This window comes from Taudactylus pleione, unplaced genomic scaffold (genome assembly GCF_031769625.1).
Source record: "Taudactylus pleione unplaced genomic scaffold, aTauple2 ptg001014l, whole genome shotgun sequence".
NCBI lineage: Eukaryota > Metazoa > Chordata > Amphibia > Anura > Myobatrachidae > Taudactylus > Taudactylus pleione.
Window position 1 is genome coordinate 1151373 of NW_028285415.1, and position 20744 is coordinate 1172116.

Genomic DNA, 20744 nt, shown 5'->3' on the forward strand with positions numbered 1-20744 from the left:
TGAGGGCTTCCATCGTCATGTGAAGCTGAACCACTAGTCTTGAACATAGGGAAAGACCTTAGCCGTTCCTTGCCACTCCGTGTTGTACATGGCATATTGGCAAGTTTACGTTTCTCCTCAGATGATTTAAATGTTTTTTTTAGGTAATTTTCCTGAACTTTGTCATTTGGGATTGTATATGCCCTCTACTATGACATTGGGCATCGGCCTTGTCAAACGACGTTGATGGCATGTTATCGTCTGTCATGACTAGTGGCAGCAGCTTCAGCACTAGGAGGAAGTGGTTCTTGATCTTTCCCTATTTTATTTTTATTGGAGAAAGTTTGGTCCTCCATTTATATTATATTGATATATACGTGCGGCTAAGGAGCACACAAACACAGAAAATATTTTTTTTATTTTTGTTGGAGACTAGTGCACTCTGTTGGTTACACCACCCTTTAAGAAATGAGCCAGCCGGCTCTTTACTTATGGGACACAGGCGCACGCTTGGCGCTGCTCCTTTGTTGATGCACGTGCAGCTACAGTGCACACAATTCACAAAGACATAAAAAAGAAGAATTTTTTTATTTTTGTGGAGCGCACTTTGAGGGTTACACCACCCTTTAACAGACAGACGCATGCTTGGCGCTGCTGCTTTGAGGATGCACGTACAGTGCACACAATTCACAAACACAGAAAAAAAAATTTTTTTAGAGTACACTTTGGGGGTTACAGCACCCTTTAACGGACAAGCCAGCCGGCTCTTTACTTATGGGACAAAGGTGCACGCTTGGCGCTGCTCCTTTGTTGATGCACGTGCAGCCACAGTGCACACAATTCACAAACACAGAAAATACTTTTTTATTTAGTTTGGAGTGCACTTTGGGGGATACACCACCCTTTAATGGTCAAGCCAGCTGGCCCTTTACTTATGACACAGGCGCACGCTTGGCGCTACTTTGTTGATGCACGTGTGGCCACAGTGCACACAATTCACAAACACAAAAAAAAAAAAAATTTTTTTTTTGGAGTGCACTTTGGGGGAGCATCCCTGATGCACAGATCACCCCCTGGACAACACTACAGCACCCCTCTAGGACTAGAGCCTTTATTTGACACTGCACAACACAGTCCAGCCAGCCCCTATAGACTTTGGAGTGGACACAGCCCCTATGACTGCAACTGACTACACAACACAGCCCAGCCAGCCCCTATGATAGCAGCACAACACAGCCCAGCCAGCCTCTATGGACAACAGCAGCACAACACAGGCCAGTCAGCCCCTATGGACTGAGTGGTCACAGCCCCTATGGACAACAGCAGCACAACACAGCCCAGCCAGCCCTAGCTCCCGCCCTCCCTCTTCACTGTCCACAGCCGGAGTGAGAAATGGCGCTGACGCGGGGACCTTTTATAGAGTACAAAACCCGTGATATCCGGAAGGTGGGATGATGACATTTTGCCTCGATTTCAGATCTGAGTCAGGCGGGAAAAGTCGAGCCTGACTCGGATCGGGGGGGTTCGGATTTCAGGAATCCGAACCCGCTCATCCCTAGTGTATATTGGACCTGATTTGATCAATTGTGTGTTCTGATACACACTAGTTATAAGTGTTGCTGCTCATGAATATCACATAGAGAAAATCAAAAACAGAGCTGGACCCTACTAATTATTAGTGTTCCAATAAATATTTCACACTAGTTATGAATATTTGCATCACATAATAATACTTTAGAGGAAAGAGAATTAAAGCAACCAATTGTCCCTCTCAAAATACTGCTTGATATGCTGCAGTTTGGTAAGAGTCCAGCAATGTGTGTAGTAATGGGTAAAGTAGCTGTCAGGACTTGTGGCCATCTGCCCTGATGCGCTAGGCAGTGCAGGGTGTGTGCACTACTTACCTGATCAGCATGCAGTCCAAAAGTGTAGTCTGCGGTGATGTCAGTAGAGCAAGTGCATGCTGCAGTATATGAGCCGGAGTCACGTGTGCACATCACGTGACCCGGAAGTGTATGTCTGACGCGGGTTTCGCCGATGACAGGCTTGTTCACAGTCCCAAACACTGTGGTCTCAGTGGTTCACCATCCTTGTGCCTGTTTGTGGCCAATCGCATTACCTCTTAAATTACAATGTCGTAATCTTAGTCGTTCCTCTATCGCCTAGTGTGTACGCACCTTAAGTCTTATAAACTGATGGGAATTGACCTGAGTGTGTGTGTGTATGTATCTATGTATGTCTGTTATATATATATATATATATATATATATATATTTGTGTTAGGAGTTTTATTTAAGAAGGCAAAGGACCTGAGACGACTCCATTGTCACTTGAGATGTGCACTGAGCCCCCCCCCCTGTGTTTTAGTTTTGGATTTGGATCTCCACTGGTTTTGGCTCTGGACTGGTTTTGCCAAAACCTCACCTCCGTGTTTTTGTTTTTCGGTTTTGCATCTGGATTTTTTCTTAAATCATAAAAACAGCTAAAATGACAGAAAATGGGCCTTTTTCCGTTCCCATAGTATTATTAACTTCAATAAGCTCACAATATTTTTTTTCATCTAGTTAAGGGCCAAAAGGTTGCCTCCAGCTAGCTTGCTCAAAACTGAGTGATAAATAGAGTTGGGGACTGTGCAAAGAAGATGGTTGGGGTACCCCTTGAAGATTAAAGAATTGATAGTTGGCGCAGCCACTGGCTGAAGTAAGAAGAGTTGATACTTGGTAATTGGTGCAGGCCTTGGCTGAAGAATTGATAATTGGTGCAGCCCCTGGCTGAAGAATTGATATGTTATAGTTAATTGTTGATGCAGCCTCCGGGCTGAGTAGTAGTGGAATACAGAGCTATGATTAGTCCTGCAACAGCTTTGAGGCCTGGAACTCTTGGCAAGTTGCGGCCATTGTAGCCTTGAGGGCTTGTGAGGAGTGACGACAGGTGGTCTTTGGGCCGTGAAGCAGGATGCAGCCTTTGGGCCGTGTAGCAGCCTTAAGGGCTGAGAACCCTTGGCTGAATGTCACTGTTGTGTGACTTGTGCCTTCGGATTGACACAACAAGCAGCAATTGGTTCAGAATTTTCTTTAAAAAAATGAAAGGGGCATGCAGGAGATGCTGTCTGTGGCCATTAAAATTTCTGGACATTCATAAACCATAACCTTAAAGTCAGACAGCAATGCCCCAACCAGCACATAATGGAAAGGAAAAAGGTGCATTTATGAAACAGGACATTCACAGTTTAACAAACCAATACTTTCAATGACAGGGACTGCCACTTGTGGCTGAAATGATTGGTTTGTTTGGACTCCCCACAAAACAAGCTGCCAATGTGCAGTGGACATTGGTGGCAATGATCCAATACACAAACTGGCTTTACAATACATTAGATGTCATCATCGTCATCCTCATCAGTGTGTCCATCCTCCTTCTCTTCACACAATATGAATTCATCCCCGCTGGAATCCACCATTAGAGTCAGATGCTTCTGTATTTTTTGGGCTTAAGTGCTGGTAGAGGTCTTCCTCGAGGAATTTGTAATTCATTTCGATGAATATCATCTTTTCCACATTTTGGGGGAGTAACCTCCTATGACGATCACTGATAAGGTTCCCAGCTGAGCTGAAAACTCTTTCAGAGTACACACTGTAGGGTGGGCAACTTAAGTACAGCAAACCCAGTTTGTGTAAGGGACTCCAAATTGCCTCTTTTTCCTGCCAGTAGTGAAATGGACTGTCTGATATACCTATTTGGATGCTATCCCTAAAATAGTCATCCATCATTCTCTGAATGGTCACCGTATCATAATTGTAGCCAGTTAGACCCAACCAAATATCATTAGGATTTGCTGACTGATCTGCATCACCACCAGCAGTGGGTCTCTTAGGAAAATTTTGTTTTTCCTGGCAGCTATAGAAACTGAAGGAGGAGATGCTGCCGTGCCATGTTTCACTTGAGCTGACAATTTTTTCACCACCAGCTCTTTGCATCTTTTCAGATTTATGTCCATCGGAAAAAGACAAAAGTTATGACTTAAACCTAGGATCAAGTATAGTCGCCAGAATATATTGATCTGATTTCAAGAGATTGACAACCCTTGGATCCTGTCAAAGCAAATGAAGGGCTTGAGCTACAGTCCCACATAATTAGCGGAATCACTCTGTTTCAGCTCCTCCTTCAGTTTCTCCAGATGCTTTTGCAAAAGTCTGATTAGGGGAATGACCTGACTCAAGCTGGCAGTGTCTGAACTAACTTCACATGTGGCAAGTTCAAAGGGCTTGAGAACCTTGCACAACACAGAAATTATTCGCCACTGCGCTTGATTAAGGTGCATTCCCGCTCCTCTCCCTACGTCAAAGGCCGTAGTGTAGCCTTGGATGGCCCTTTTTTGCTCCTCCATCCGCTGAAGCATATAGAGGGTAGACTTCTACCTAGTTACTACCTCTTGCTTCAGCTGATGGCAGGGCAAATTCAACAGTTCTTTATGGTGCTGCAATTTTCAACACACAGTTGCTGAATGTCAAAAATGTCCAGAAACCTTTCGGGCCACCGAGAGCATCTCCTGCATGCCCCTGTCATTTTTTTTTTTAAATGTTGCCCCACCAGATTAATTTTGTGAGCAAAACATGGGATGTGATTGAATTCGCCACATGTAATGCTCGCACAACATTGCTGGCATTTTCAGAAATTACAAATCCCGAGGAGAGTCCAAGTGGGGTAAGCCATTTTGCAATGATTTCCCTGAGTATCTCTAAGAGGTTCTCAGCGCTACGCCTCTTACTGAAACCGGTGATACACAGAGTAGCCTGCCTCAGAATGAGCTGGCATTTGTTAGCTGCTGCTGCTGTTTGTACTGTTGGATGCAATACACCTACCCAGTGGACTGTCAGTCATGTAATCTTTAGTTTGCCTTGTCCCACTTGTCCACATATCTTTGGTTAAGTGGACAGTGGGCACAACGGCAATTTGGAGGACATTTAATAAGTTTTTTTAATGCAATTGTACAGATTGGCAATGGCTATTCTAGAGAAATGGAATCTAAAAGGCACATTGTAGCAGGAACACAGGACCTCTATTAACTGGGTAAAACCCACTGCATTAATGGTGGACACTGGACCACATCTAATACCAGCATAGCTGTTATGGCATCAATAATCCGCTGTGCAGCTGGGTGTTTGCTGTCATACTTGTTTGCCAATGCAAAGGACTGTGTAACAGTCAATTGTTTGGTTGAACTTCCTGAACTACTAAAAGTAGTCTTCTTCCTGTCCCTTTCTGGGATGAAGATCCACTTACAGCAGCAGTAGCAGGCGTAACACTCAAGGATCCTTCTGCAGAACAACGGATAGGAGAGGAGTCAGTCCTTATGCTATTTGATGCAGGACTACTTTCGATTATGAATGAGGATGTTGATGATGATGCAGGTGTTGGTGGTGGATATTGCAGGTGCTTGGAACCAGATAAAAGGGAGCAGCATGGTGACACTGGACTGATATTGTTTTTTTGTCCCCCAAAGTTTCAGTACCCTTTCCGATATGATGAATGTGATGCAAGTGACGTAAGAGGGAGGAGGTTCCAAGATGGTTAAGGTCCTTACCTCTACTCACTGTTACTTGTCAACGGTCACAAATGGCCTGGCAAAAGTTGTCCGGATTTGGGTGAAAATAATTCCACACATGAAAAGTGGATTTTTTGGTCCTTTGCCCATGCATGGCAATAATGGGAGTTCTCCCACCATGGGCAACAACAACTATTGCCTGATTTACAGTTTTTACACAAACATCGTTGCCGTCAACATCCTCATCCTCATCATCATCAATAACATCCTCATCATCCTTGTTATTGCCAACTAGATAAATATCCTCCTCATCCCACTCATGCAATTCCACAGAAGCATCCTCGATTTCTACATCTAAAAGCACACAAATGTTGGAAGGAGGATCCTCTTCAAGGACAGTATTACTAGAAAGGTCAGGCTCACACATGGCAACAGCAGACACACTTGGACACTCCTTGGGGATTTTTGACTTTTCAGAGCACACAGTTGGTTCCGATGTCTTACTCGTCTTAACAACAATTTTTATTATTTTTGAACCTTACCAACAAGCAGAGGGGCTTAAATTATCATTAGAACTATTAGTCATCATAAATACAGGCCAAGGCCTTATCCTTTCCTTGCCACCTCGTGTAGTGAATGGCATATTGCCAATTTTTTTTCACTAAAGCTGCATTAGCTGTAATTGTTTTTTGCTTTAACAGGGTAAAAGTTGATTTTTTTTTTTTAGCCTGATTTTTTTGGCCTGACTTAAGCCCAGGTACACCAGCCTTCATAGATGACGTTGACGGCCTTGCATCGTCATCATGACTGCTGCTGGCAGCTACAAGACTGGGATGTGGATCCTGCTCTCCGGTCATGTGACTGTCCTCCATACTCACTACGCACACAACCACACACAAAATTGTTTATTTTTTGGGGCAGCAGCCCCTTGACAGACAGGAGCAGCGTAGATCCCCTGCACAGCTATGCCGATGACAGGGGTGGTTAATATGCACACAAAATTAATTATTTATTTTTTTGGACAGCAGCCCCTTGACAGACAGGAGCACCACACCCCTGTGCACCTACGCCGATGACAGGTGTGGCTAACACACACACAAAAAATTTATTTATTTTTTAACACTGGGGGTGAACCCCTGAAAGAGTCAGCAGCTCCTTGACAGACAGCTGCACAGCACCCCTGCGCACCTACACTGATGACAAGAGTGGCTAACATGCACACAGAAAAAAAAAAATATTCACTCTGGGGGTGGGTGAAGAGCACCCCTGAAGGACAGAGCACCCCCTGGACAACACAGCACTACAGCCAGCCCCTTTGGAGAGGACAATAGCCAGTCCCTCTATAGACAACAGCCAGCCCCTATATGGACAACAGTAGCCAGACAGCCCCTATGGTCAGCAACAGATCCCAGTTCCCTCCCTCATCATGCTCCACAGCCAGAATGAAAAATGACGGTAATCACAGGACTTTTATAGAATCAAAAATCTGTGAGGATCCAACAGCAGTATGATGATATTTTGCCTTGTTTTCAGATCCGAGTCAGGCGGGAAAACCCAAGCCGGCTCGGATCCCCGTAGTTCGGAAGGGTTTGGTTCTCAGGGAACCGAACCTGCTCTTCCCTAATTGTCACATGTATATTAGATAGCGGCAGGAGAAACTACACTGTGTGACTCTTATTCTGGGAAGATGCCTGTAGGGACTGGGTGCGCCTACTGTAATTATACAGCAGATTTCCTAGTATTGCTTAATATATATTTGGGTTATTTTATCAAATTTAAAACTTATTGTGTCTTAAAGTTACATTGTGGTGTTATTTTTTTAGGTTTTCATAATTAATATGTATAATTATATAAATTAAGACATTCCTAAATTATTAAAAGGAATTCACTATATTCAATATATTATTAAAGACAATGCTTTATATTGATTAACGTTGCCATAATGCACCAATTTTGTTCATACTGATGCGCCCACTCCCAGTGGTGCAAATCCACCACAGTGCATCAAGACTTGCTCCAACCCAACTGCAAGAGAAGTTTCTCCATCTGATCTAAGCATCCTGCATGAGTGATTCTCCATCTTTAGATGCAGCCGCTGTCGGTGCTACACAAGTGACACGACCACGTCTGCCTAGCCACCCCCTGTTACCTCCCAGGAACGGCCACTAAAAGCCACACTCCTTGCCTCCAAATTAATTCTGCATCTCTGTGCGGTAATCATAGGAACGCATGTGCAGTGCTTATATCACCGGCCAACTGCGTGTATACATCAGAAAGTCAGCGAAAACATTGGTAACATCGAGTAACATCGGACCCATACGCAGAGTTGTGGTTGACTATGACCTCTAGGACCTCTGGCAGCGTATGCAATCGCATGGGCTTAATTATGCATGCCCCTGTAACGGCGTTCAAATGCACAGGCCTGCATTCCTCCGATCACCCCCACTCTCCACCCCAAAACTTCATGTCAATCACTATGCAATGGCACTGCGTGTTCTCTGCGATCACTTCCTGATCACAGCAGCCAGGTCATGCACGCATGCGCAGAACACAAACATCGGCGAGGTGCGTGGGAACGTACAGTAGACTTGCGATCCATGCTGAATCAGACCCTAAGCATCAGGTCCTATATTATTCAGATACAATTTAGCGCTGTTCCATGTTGAGAGTCTTTTCAGTTTCTTGGAGTTAGGGATTTGACAATATCCCAGCGTGCTGCAGTAGAGGATCCGTATTTCTCATACACTGTACCCTTATTTAGTACAGTGCTAACGCCGGATATATCTTTTCTTCCATTATGTTTTCAAAAGAAGACAATTTTAATCAATTGATCTGAATTCCAAAATTTTTCAAAAATGACCTTTAGAGACTAATTTGGCAACTGTGAAACACTGAAATCGGAAATCTGCCAAAACATTTATCTGTTATTATCTGTGTATCCGTTTTTATCTGTTTTATTATTCGGAAATAAAACTACTTGTAATTATTAATCTGGCTCTGTAACCAGATGGCTGACTTACTGCAGTAAGCTTTAAGGCCGGTACACACTGAGCGATATCGTTTAGTGTGGCCCCAGCAGTTGTGTGCTCAATATCATTAACAACATTGAGCAGACACACTGAATGATATCGTTAACGATATCATTCAGTGCCGGCACCCTACCTCATCCGCGAACCTGCACAAACCCGACTATATCGTCAGGTTGGAGTTGCAGGTTCAGCCGAAGAGTGAAGTCATTAACAGCCAGCGGGAGCAAGTCCCGCTGGTCGTTGATGGCATACACACTGGCCGATATAGTGAATGAAAATTATATCGTTATCGTTCAGTCGTTCAAAATAACAGCCAGTGTGTACGAGGCTTTAGAGAGATTTCTCAGTTTTCTGACCGAGTGTATAAAGAATACATTGATCTTTTTTTTTTCTCATTTTAAGGGCTGGCTAAATTGGCAAAAACATACACTGACGCTATAAGCTCCTCCAATGTCGCCTGCATGGAGGAGGTGGTGCTTTCCCTGTCTGAGACAGAAAACAAGGCGGCTGTCCAGGAGGCGATACAGTACTATGAGAAGAAGATGAATGAAAGTGTTGTGTATCCCACCGAGACACTGGACCAGTTACTAAATCTGAGCAGACAGTGTGAGAATGAAGCTCTTCAGCTTTTCATGAAAAAATCCTACAAGGACAAAGATCACAAGTTCCAGAAACAATTTATAGTGAGTCTCAGGTCCAAACATTAGTAACTCTGCATCCTGATATACCGTAGGATAAACAACTAGATATGGAAGGGACGTGTTGATAGTTGATACTGTAAGTACCAGGAATCATTTCCCAGACTGAAGATGAACGTTGAGGTGCACTAAAATATTAGCAAGTTCAGATTAGCTGTATGTATTTCATATGTATACACGTAACTAAAACCCATGCAACATACTGATGTGACTCTTGTATTTCCTTCCTCAGGAACTTGCATTACAGAACAAAGAAGAGTTCTGCCGGGTAAATGAGACAAAGTCTCGGGAACGCTGTGAGACCCTTATTAAGACACTTTCTGCAGCGATTGAGGCAGCGTTGGCTGAAGGAACATACAGCGCCCCTGGTGGCCATAAACGGTTCAAGAAAGACCTGAAAGCAATAAAGGAAAAATACAAAATGGAGACAGGAAAAGGTGTACAGGTATGTGGGTGGGGTTTATTGTTTGGCCAATCAGATGTCACTTAGTTGTGTGATGATAGACTCTTTCTTTAGCTCATTATAACGATGTGTGTATAGTGGTATCCAGCCATTGTGACTAGGGATGAGCGGGTTCGGTTCCCTGAGAACCGAACCCACCCGAACTTCGGGGATCCGGGGCGATCCGAGCCCAAGCTCGGATCTCCCTGTCTGCCCCGGATCCCTCTCCCGAGGCAAAACCTCGAGATCTGCTGTCGGATCTCGAGGTTTTGCCTCGAGCGGCCATTTAAAAAAAAATGCCTTTGCCTTTAATGGGCAAAGTGCTGATTGGCTGACAGAGCCGTCTGTCACGGCTGTCAGCCAATCAGCATTATGGTGCTCATTTGCATGTAGCACGGACTCGTGAGATCCGTGCTACATGCATCTGTGTGATTGACAGTGACACAGAGCACAGATGGGTCAGTGAGACCCGTCTGTGCTGCTGTGTATTTCAATGACACAGATGCACGCACGGACCAGGAGATCCGTGCTACTTGCATCTGTGTCATTGACACAGAGCACTAACGGGTCCGTGAGACCCGTCTGTGCTGCTGTGGTAAAAAAAAAAAAAAAAACCTGTGTAAAAAGAGAAAAAAATGGCGTACCCCCCCCAAAAAAAGAGCAACCAGCCCCGGGCATTAGTGACCCAGTGCTGGGTGTGCTTAAATACAGGGGACAAACGACATAGGGGTCCCCTGTACTTAAACACAACCGGCACTGGGCTAGTCAGAACCAGAGCTGGTTGCCAAAATACGGGGGACAAACGACGTAGGGGTCCCCCGTATTCTGCGCAACCAGCTCTGGGCTCTGATCCGGTCCTGGTTCTGGAAATACAGGGGAAAAAAATGAGTAGGGTTCCCCTGTATGTTCCAGAACCAGCACTGGACTTTTTCTAGCGGGGGGCTGATGCCACAGCCAGGGGAGCCCTTTCACCGGGCCCCCCAGCCGCAGCATCAGCCCTGACCGCTAGTCAGCCCAGGCCGGGGATCCCTGGAGAGCTGGGGACCCCCCCAATAAAGGGGTCACCCTCTCCAGGGCTCCCCAGGCCCATGCTGATAGCCCGGGGCTATCCCCGCCACCCCTGGTGGCGGTGGGTGGCGGGTTGATTGTGTGGTGTGGTGTGGTGTAAATAAAGAATATCAAACATTGTCTTTACAAGTAGAACTGCAAGTCCCAGCAAGCCTGCCCCGCATGCTGGTACTTGGAGAACCACAAGTACCAGCATGCAGGGCATTAAGGGCCCACTAGTACCTGTAGTTCACCTGTAAAAAAATGTTTAAAAAAAACACAGGACACACACACCGTGACAGTATAAGTTTATTAAACATACATACACACACACACACACATGTACACATACTCACCTATGTAACCCTGTAGCATCGGTCCACTTGTCCGGTAAAGTATCCATAGGGGACCTGTGAAAAAAAACATACTCACCATCTCCTATGCGAGGTTCTGTCCTCTTCGTTCCAAAGTAGGCATCCCCGGACTTGGCAAAAAAAAAAAAACGAAAACGCGATCCACGAACTTAGTACCGTTCTATAGAACGGTACTTCCCGAATGAGAGCTTAGCGGCGGGGTATCACCATGGAAACCCCGCTGCTAAGCGTTCATTGGCTGAGAGAGGCCATCTCCCGTCTCTCTCAGCCAATGAACGGCTCCCTCCATTGTAGTCAATGCTGGGAGCCGCAAGGTTATTAAAGTTTACCCTGCGGTTCCCACCATTGACTACAATGGAGGGAGCCGTTCATTGGCTGAGAGACGGGAGATGACCTCTCTCAGCCAATGAACGCTTAGCAGCGGGGTTTCCATGGTGATACCCCGCCGCTAAGCTCTCATTCGGGAAGTACCGTTCTATAGAACGGTACTAAGTTCGTGGATCGCGTTTTCGTTTTTTTTTTTGCCAAGTCCGGGGATGCCTACTTTGGAACGAAGAGGACAGAACCTCGCATAGGAGATGGTGAGTATGTTTTTTTTCACAGGTCCCCTAGGGATACTTTACCGGACAAGTGGACCGATGCTACAGGTTACATAGGTGAGTATGTGTACGTGTGTGTGTGTATGTATGTTTAATAAACTTATACTGTCACGGTGTGTGTGTCCTGTGTTTTTTTAAACATTTTTTTTACAGGTGAACTACAGGTACTAGTGGGCCCTTAATGCCCTGCATGCTGGTACTTGTGGTTCTCCAAGTACCAGCATGCGGGGCAGGCTAGCTGGGACTTGCAGTTCTACTTGTAAAGACAATGTTTGATATTCTTTATTTACACCACACCACACAATCAACCCGCCACCCACCGCCACCAGGGGTGGCGGGGATAGCCCCGGGCTATCAGCCTGGGCCTGGGGTGCCCTGGAGAGGGTGACCCCTTTATTGGGGGGGTCCCCAGCTCTCCAGGGATCCCCGGCCTGGGCTGACTAGCGGTCAGGGTTGATGCTGCGGCTGGGGGGCCCGGTGAAAGGGCTCCCCTGGCTGTGGCATCAGCCCCCCGCTAGAAAAAGTCCAGTGCTGGTTCTGGAACATACAGGGGAACCCTACTCATTTTTTGTCCCCTATATTTCCAGAACCAGGACCGGATCAGAGCCCAGAGCTGGTTGCGCAGAATACAGGGGACCCCTATGTCGTTTGTCCCCCGTATTTTGGCAACCAGCGCTGGTTCTGACTAGCCCGGTGCTGGTTGTGCTTAAGTACAGGGGACCCCTACGTCGTTTGTCCCCTGTATTTAAGCACACCCAGCACTGGGTTACTAATGCCCGGGGCTGGTTGCTCTTTTTTGGGGGGGTGCACGCCATTTTTTTCTTTTTTTACACAGGTTTTTTTTTTTTTTTTTTTACCACAGCAGCACAGACGGGTCTCACGGACCTGTCATTGCTCTGTGCCAATCACACAGATGCATGTAGCACGGATCTCCCGGGTTCGTGCTACATGCAAATGGGCACCATAACGCTGATTGGCTTCCTGTCTGCCACTGCAGTGCCACTCCTAGATGGGCCACGTGTTTGTGCCGCCCCCTTGTGTCGCTTAGCATAGTCATCCAGCTTCCTCGGTACAACCTTTTGGCCTAAAAACAATATTGTGAGGTGTGAGGTGTTCAGAATAGAGTGGAAATGAGTGGAAATTAATGTTATTGGGGTTATTAATAGCGTAGGAACAAAAAAAGGCCCATTTATGTGATTTTAGCGTTTTTTTTTTATTTTTTAAGAAAAAATCCAGATCCAAAACACAAAACCCAGAACCCAAAACACGGAAGGGTGGTTTTGGCAAAACCAATCCAGATCCAAAACACGAAGAAAGATCCAGATCCAAAACCAAAACACAAAACACGAAAAGTGTCCGGTGCACACCCCTAATTGTGACCCCTCTGCCCGAGCTGTGCTTCATATAACTCTCATTAATCAGAAATTTTTGCAGTTCAAACCGTTCTTTGAAAAAGGATAATTTACAACTAGATACTGTATAGACATTTATTTTGATCAGTTCATAAATTTCCCTTTGGTAACTTAATGGGAATATCAGACCACCGAGTGTGCTGTCTTTACATTTGCCATTGTCTAGATCTGTGATTGTGTAAGTGAGGGCAGCGCAGCTGAGATAGGGACAGCATCGCAATGAGGTGTGTAGACATTGGCGTATTTATGATGTGTGAAAGGTGTGTGGTGTACATAGACCCCCACACACCTATATATTTATACTTACCACTTCAGAGGTCCCCCCCAGCCGGCACTGCTGGCAGAAATCACCAGGAACATGGCATGGTGGCTATTTTCCCAGAGATTTGTCCGTGCATAATAGTGAAGTCTCCGGGCATATAGCGTGTGCGCCATGTTCCTGGAGACAGAATTAGTTGGGTGGAGTTCCCTGCACACACAGGTATCTGATGGTTTGGGGTTGTGCTGCTGATAGAGAGGTTACCCATCCGCACGGTAAACTAATTTTTGGAAAGAATTGCGCTCTAAAACCCTTTGTGCGAGTGTGTTATGTAATTGGTTGTTACACTGTGTAATGTTGTTATCCTAATATTAGTGTGGTGTGTACAATATAGATTGTGAGGTTGCATGAAAAATTAATATCTAAACAGGAATTGCATGAGGTGTGTGAAATTATGCTGCTTAGTATAAATGTCTCAGTGACTGTGCAATGATCAGTACTGGCAATATACTTGGTATAAATGTATCAGTGCCTCTGCAATGATCAGTACTGGCAATATACTTGGTATAAATGTCTCAGTGACTGTACAATCATCAGTACTGGCAATATACTTGGTATGTATCAGTGCCTCTGCAATGATCAGTACTGGCAATATACTTGGTATAAATGTCTCAGTGACTCTGCAATGATCAGTACTGGCAATATACTTGGTATAAATGTCTCAGTGACTGTGCAATGATCAGTACTGGCAATATACTTGGTATAAATGTATCAGTGCCTCTGCAATGATCAGTACTGGCAATATACTTGGTATAAATGTATCAGTGCCTCTGCAATGATCAGTACTGGCAATGTACTTGGTATAAATGTCTCAGTGCCTCTGCAATGATCAGTACTGGCAATGTACTTAGTATAAATGTCTCAGTGCCTCTGCAATGATCAGTACTGGCAATATACTTGGTATAAATGTCTCAATGCCTCTGCAATGGTGCCTCTACAATGAGCAGTACTGGCAATATACTTGGTATAAACGTCTCAGTGCCTCTGCAGTGAGCAGTACTGGCAGTATACTTGGTATAAATGTCTCAGTGACTGTGCAATGATCAGTACTGGCAATATACTTAGTATAAATGTCTCAGTGCCTCTACAATGAGCAGTACTGGCAATATACTTGGTATAAATGTCTCAGTGACTGTGCAATGATCAGTACTGGCAATATACTTGGTATAAATGTCTCAGTGACTGTGCAATGAGCAGTACTGGCAATATACTTGGTATAAATGTCTCAGTGACTGTGCAATGATCAGTACTGGCAATATACTTGGTATAAATGTCTCAGTGACTGTGCAATGAGCAGTACTGGCAATATACTTGGTATAAATGTCTCAGTGACTGTGCAATGATCAGTACTGGCAATATACTTGGTATAAATGTATCAGTGACTGTGCAATGAGCAGTACTGGCAATATACTTGGTATAAATGTCTCAATGCCTGTGCAATGATCAGTACTGGCAATGTACTTGGTATAAATGTATCAGTGCCTCTGCAATGATCAGTACTGGCAATGTACTTAGTATAAATGTCTCAGTGCCTCTGCAATGATCAGTACTGGCAATATACTTGGTATAAATGTCTCAATGCCTCTGCAATGGTGCCTCTACAATGAGCAGTACTGGCAATATACTTGGTATAAACGTCTCAGTGCCTCTGCAGTGAGCAGTACTGGCAGTATACTTGGTATAAATGTCTCAGTGACTGTGCAATGATCAGTACTGGCAATATACTTGGTATAAATGTCTCAGTGCCTCTACAATGAGCAGTACTGGCAATATACTTGGTATAAATGTCTCAGTGACTGTGCAATGATCAGTACTGGCAATATACTTGGTATAAATGTCTCAGTGACTGTGCAATGAGCAGTACTGGCAATATACTTGGTATAAATGTCTCAGTGACTGTGCAATGATCAGTACTGGCAATATACTTGGTATAAATGTCTCAGTGACTGTGCAATGAGCAGTACTGGCAATATACTTGGTATAAATGTCTCAGTGACTGTGCAATGATCAGTACTGGCAATATACTTGGTATAAATGTATCAGTGACTGTGCAATGAGCAGTACTGGCAATATACTTGGTATAAATGTCTCAGTGACTGTGCAATGATCAGTACTGGCAATATACTTGGTGTAAATGACTCAGTGACTGTGCAGTGAGCAGTACTTGCAATATACTTGATATAAATGTCTCAGTGACTGTGCAATGAGCAGTACTGGCAATATAATTGGTATAAATGTCTCAGTGCCTCTGCAATGGTGCCGCTACAATGATCAGTACTGGCAATATACTTGGTGTAAATGACTCAGTGACTGTGCAATGAGCAGTACTGGCAATATACTTGGTATAAATGTCTCAGTGCCTCTGCAATGGTGCCGCTACAATGATCAGTACTGGCAATATACTTGGTATAAATGTCTCAGTGACTGTGCATTGAGCAGTACTGGCAATATACTTGGTGTAAATGACTCAGTGACTGTGCAATGAGCAGTACTGGCAATATACTTGGTATAAATGTCTCAGTGCCTCTGCAATGATCAGTGCTGGTAATATACTTGGTGTAAATGTCTCAGTGCCTCTGCAATGAGCACTACTGACAATATACTTGGTGTAATTGTCTCAGTGCCTCTGCAATGAGCAGTGCTGGCAATATACTTGGTATAAATGTCTCAGTGACTGTGCAATGAGCAGTACTAGCAATATACTTGATATAAATGTCTCAGTGACTGTGCAATGATCAGTACTGGCAATATACTTGGTATAAATGTCTCAGAGCTTCTGCAATGAGCAGTACTGGCAATATACTTGGTATAAATGTCTCAATGCCTGTGCAGTGAGCAGTGGTGTAACCAGGGTATACGGAGCCCAGGGCAAATTTCAAAATGGAGCCCCCCCCCCTATGTGCCTGCGGCACACGTGGCAAAAAATGGGTGTGGTCACTGAGAAATGTGGCGTGTCAACATGACATACACCCCTTTCTTGTCGCTGGGAACATTTCTTTCCATGTGCACCTTAATGCAGTGCCCCTTATACAGCCCCCCCTATGCAGTGGGCCTAGTAGTGCTCCTTATACAGTACTGCCAGTATACAATGCCCCCAGTAGTGCCCCTTATACAGTAACCCCAGTAGTGGTCCCCCTTATGCAGCCCACCCATTAGTTACCCTTATACAATTTCCCCAGTAGTGGTCTCCCTTATACATGCCCCCAGTAGTGATCCCCCAAATGCAGTGCCCCTTACACAGTGCCCCCTGTAGTGGTCCCCCTCATGCAGCCCCCCATTTAGTTCCCCTTATACAGTGCCCCCAGTAGTGATCCCCCATATGCAGTGCCCCTTACACAGTGCCCCCTGTAGCGGTCCCCCTCATGCAGCCCCCCATTTAGTTCCCCTTATACAGTGCCCCCAGTAGTGATCCCCCATATACAGGGCCTCTTACACAGTGCACCCTGTAGTGGTCCCCCTTATGCAGCCCCCCATTAGTGCCCCTTGTAGTGGTCCCCCTCATGCAGACCCCCATTTAGTTCCCCTTATACAGTACCCCCAGTAGTGATCCCCCTTATACAGTGCCCCCTGTAGTGGTCCCCCTTATACAGTGCCCCCAGGAGTGATCCCCCTTATGCAGGCCCCCAGTAGATATCCCCCTTATGCAGGCCCCCAGTAGATATCCCCCTTATGCAGGCCCCCAGTAGTTATCTCCCTATGCAGAGCCCCCTGTAATGGTTCTCCCCTTTCAGTGCCCCCTGTAGTGGTCCCCCTCCAATGCAGTGCTCCCAGTAGTAAGCCCCTTATATAGTACCCCCAGTAGTAGTCCCCCCTATACAGTGCCCTTTATATAGTGCCCCCAGTAGGAGTCCCCCTTGATGCAGTGCCCCCAGTAGTAGTCTCCTCCAATGCAGTGCCCCCAGTAGTAGTCCCCCTCCTTAGTAGTAATCTCCAGTAGTGGCCCCCCTCCGAAGCAGTGCCCCCAGTATTAGTCCCCAGTAGTGGTGTTGTCCCCCCCCCCCCCCAGCAGACACACACAAAAAATAAATATAACAAACACTTACCTGAATCACGACTCCTGCTACAGCCACAGCCATCAGCTCCTCTGTACTCCTGGGCCGGCCCGCTCTGTATTATGGGAGAGACGTCATGATGTATCTCCCAATACCCACTGCAGGAGCCGGAAGATGGAGCTCATGAGTGAGCTCCAGCCCAGCTCTGGCAGTGGGCACAGCAGTCAATTAGTCTGTCTGACTCTCATTGACTGTTAAGCAGTGGCAGCACCGGCTCTAAGCATGGACTAGGAGGCCTAAGCCCGCCCTCTACCCTCCCGCAAGTGCTATTGGGTAAGCGTTCAGGGGGAGGGAAGGGGCGCGGCCATGCAGCACATGATGGCGCTGGGTGCATGGAAACCTAGCACCGGTCCTACTGCTAATTAAAACAAACACACAGCTGCCGGCTGTGTGTTTGTACTGTGTGTAGTGCTGACCGAACTCTGGGGGTACTGGGGGCCGTACACTGGGGGCACTGCATCCGTCAGGCAAAACGTCATCATCCCGCTGTTGGATTCTCGCGGGTTTTTTAATTCTACATTTTTCATTCCGGCTGTGGAGAGCGCACAGGGAGGGGGCTGGGATTTGTGTGTTGGTTGCTGCTGACTGACGCTGACCATAGGGGCTGGCTGGCTACTGTTGTCCAGTGCTGTGCTGCTGTCTGTCAAGGGCTGCTGCCCCGAAAAAAAACACACCTGTCACTGTCATCGGCGTTGCTGTCACTGTCATCGGTATAGCTGTCACTCTCATCGGCGTTGCTGTCACTGTCATCGGTATAGCTGTCACTCTCATCGGCGTTGCTGTCACTCTCATCGGCGTAGCTGTTGCTTTCACTGTCATCGGCCTAGAGTCACTGTCACTTTCATAAAACAAAACCTGTCACTGTCACCAGCGTAGCTGTCGCTCTCAATGTCATCGACGTAGCTGTCACTGTCATAAAAACAAAAATCGCCTGTCAGTCATCGGCATAGCTGTCACTGTCTGTGTAGATGTCACTGTCATCGGCGTAGCTGTCACTGTCTGTGTAGATGTCACTGTCATCGGCGTAGCTGTCACTGTCTGTGTAGATGTCACTGTCATCGGCGTAGCTGTCACTGTCTGTGTAGATGTCACTGTCATCGGCGTAGCTGTCACTGTCTGTGTAGATGTCACTGTCATCGGCGTAGCTGTCACTGTCTGTGTAGATGTCACTGTCATCGGCGTAGCTGTCACTGTCTGTGTAGATGTCACTGTCATCGGCGTAGCTGTCACTGTCTGTGTAGATGTCACTGTCATCGGCGTAGCTGTCACTGTCTGTGTAGATGTCACTGTCATCGGCGTAGCTGTCACTGTCTGTGTAGATGTCACTGTCATCGGCGTAGCTGTCACTGTCTGTGTAGATGTCACTGTCATCGGCGTAGCTGTCACTGTCTGTGTAGATGTCACTGTCATCGGCGTAGCTGTCACTGTCTGTGTAGATGTCACTGTCATCGGCGTAGCTGTCACTGTCTGTGTAGATGTCACTGTCATCGGCGTAGCTGTCACTGTCTGTGTAGATGTCACTGTCATCGGCGTAGCTGTCACTGTCTGTGTAGATGTCACTGTCATCGGCGTAGCTGTCACTGTCTGTGTAGATGTCACTGTCATCGGCGTAGCTGTCACTGTCTGTCTAGATGTCACTGTCATCGGCGTAGCTGTCACTGTCTGTGTAGATGTCACTGTCATCGGCGTAGCTGCGCAGGGATCCTGTGATGCTGTATTCCAAGGAGGGCTACTGCCCCGAAAAATAAATATTTTTACAGGGGTGATTCACTCCATAAAAATAATGGAGAATAAAATTTTGGAGGATAAAAATAAATTGGGGAAAGATCAAGAACCACTTCCTCCTAGTGCTGAAGCTGCTGCCACTAGTCATGACATAGACAATGAAATGCCATCAACGTCGTCTGCCAAGGCCAATGCCCAATGTCATAGTAGAGGGCATATAAAATCCAAAAAGCCAAAGTTCAGTAAAATGACCTTCAAAAATAAATTGAAATCGTCTGAGGAGAAACCTAAACTTGCCAATATACCATTTACGACACGGAGTGGCAAGGAACGGCTAAGGTCCTTCCCTATGTTCATGACTAGTGGTTCAGCTTCACATGACGATGGAAGTCCTCCTCCTCCCACTAGAAAAATGAAATTAGTTAAGCTGGCAAAAGCACAGCGAAGAACTGTGCGTTCTAATTCTAAGAAGATATCACAAATCCCCAAGTAGTGTCCAAGTGTGGTGGTGGTTGCGATGCCTGACCTTCCCAGCACTGGACGGGAAAAGGTGGCTCCTTCCACCATTTGCATGCCCTCTGCAAGTGCTGAAAGTAGCACCCACAGTCCACTTGCTAATATTCAAATTGAAGATGTCACTGTTGAAGTACAACAGGATGAGGATACTGGTGTAGCTGGCGCTGAGGAGGAAATTGATGAGAAGGATTCTGATGGTGAGGTGGTTTGTTTAAATCAGGCACCGAGGGGAGACAGTTGTTGTCCATGGGATAAAAAAGCCCATCATGGTGATGCCTGGGCAGAAGTCCAAACATACCACCTCTTTGGACTTGAAATATTTCAGTCCAAATCCGGACAACTACTATCTTGCCATATGTTGCATATGTAAAGGTGTAATAAATAGGGGTAAGGAAGTTAACCACCTAGGAACATCCTCCCGTATACATCACCTGCATCATGTTCATAAAAAGTTACTGTCAAGTTCAGAAACTGGCTAAGACCGTAAGCAGTCCAGGGACACCTAAATCCCTTTGTCCTGTTGTATCCAAGCGCCTGCAAACCACACCGTCAACTCCCTCCTCATCAATTTCCTACTCAATCATTATCGGAAGTAGTCCTGCAGGCCATGTCACTGGCATGACTGACTCCTCTCCTATCCGGATTCCTCCAGAGGATCCTTCATTGCTACGCATACTGCTGCCATTGCTGGTGGGAGTCGTTCATCATCCCCGAGAAGAAGTTAGAACACCACTACTTCTTTTACTAAGAAATAGATCATCCAACAGTCCTTTGCGAGGAGGATGAAGTACAATAGCAGTCATCCTGTTGCAAAGCTGATAACTGAGGCCTTGACAGCTATGTTGGTGTTAGATGTGCGTCCGGTATACGCCATTAGTGCAGTGGGATTTAGACAATTGATGGAGGTAGTGTGTCCCCATGAACCAAATGCCATCTAGATTCCACTTCGCTAGGCAGGCGATACCGAGAATGTACAGAGACATCAGAAAGTGTCCTCAGTGTCCTAA

At 46.0% G+C, this 20744-nt stretch overlaps 1 protein-coding gene across 1 annotated transcript in view; it reads left to right on the forward strand.

Moving 5' to 3' along the window:
* LOC148454302 (guanylate-binding protein 1-like) overlaps positions 1-20744 on the forward strand; it is a 113312-nt gene that overhangs the window by 31637 nt on the left and 60931 nt on the right. Inside the window, exons 8-9 of the mRNA XM_088461089.1 lie at positions 8956-9236; positions 9484-9696. Coding sequence (XP_088317215.1) covers positions 8956-9236; positions 9484-9696 — 494 coding nt within the window. The remainder of the gene's footprint in view (positions 1-8955; positions 9237-9483; positions 9697-20744) is intronic.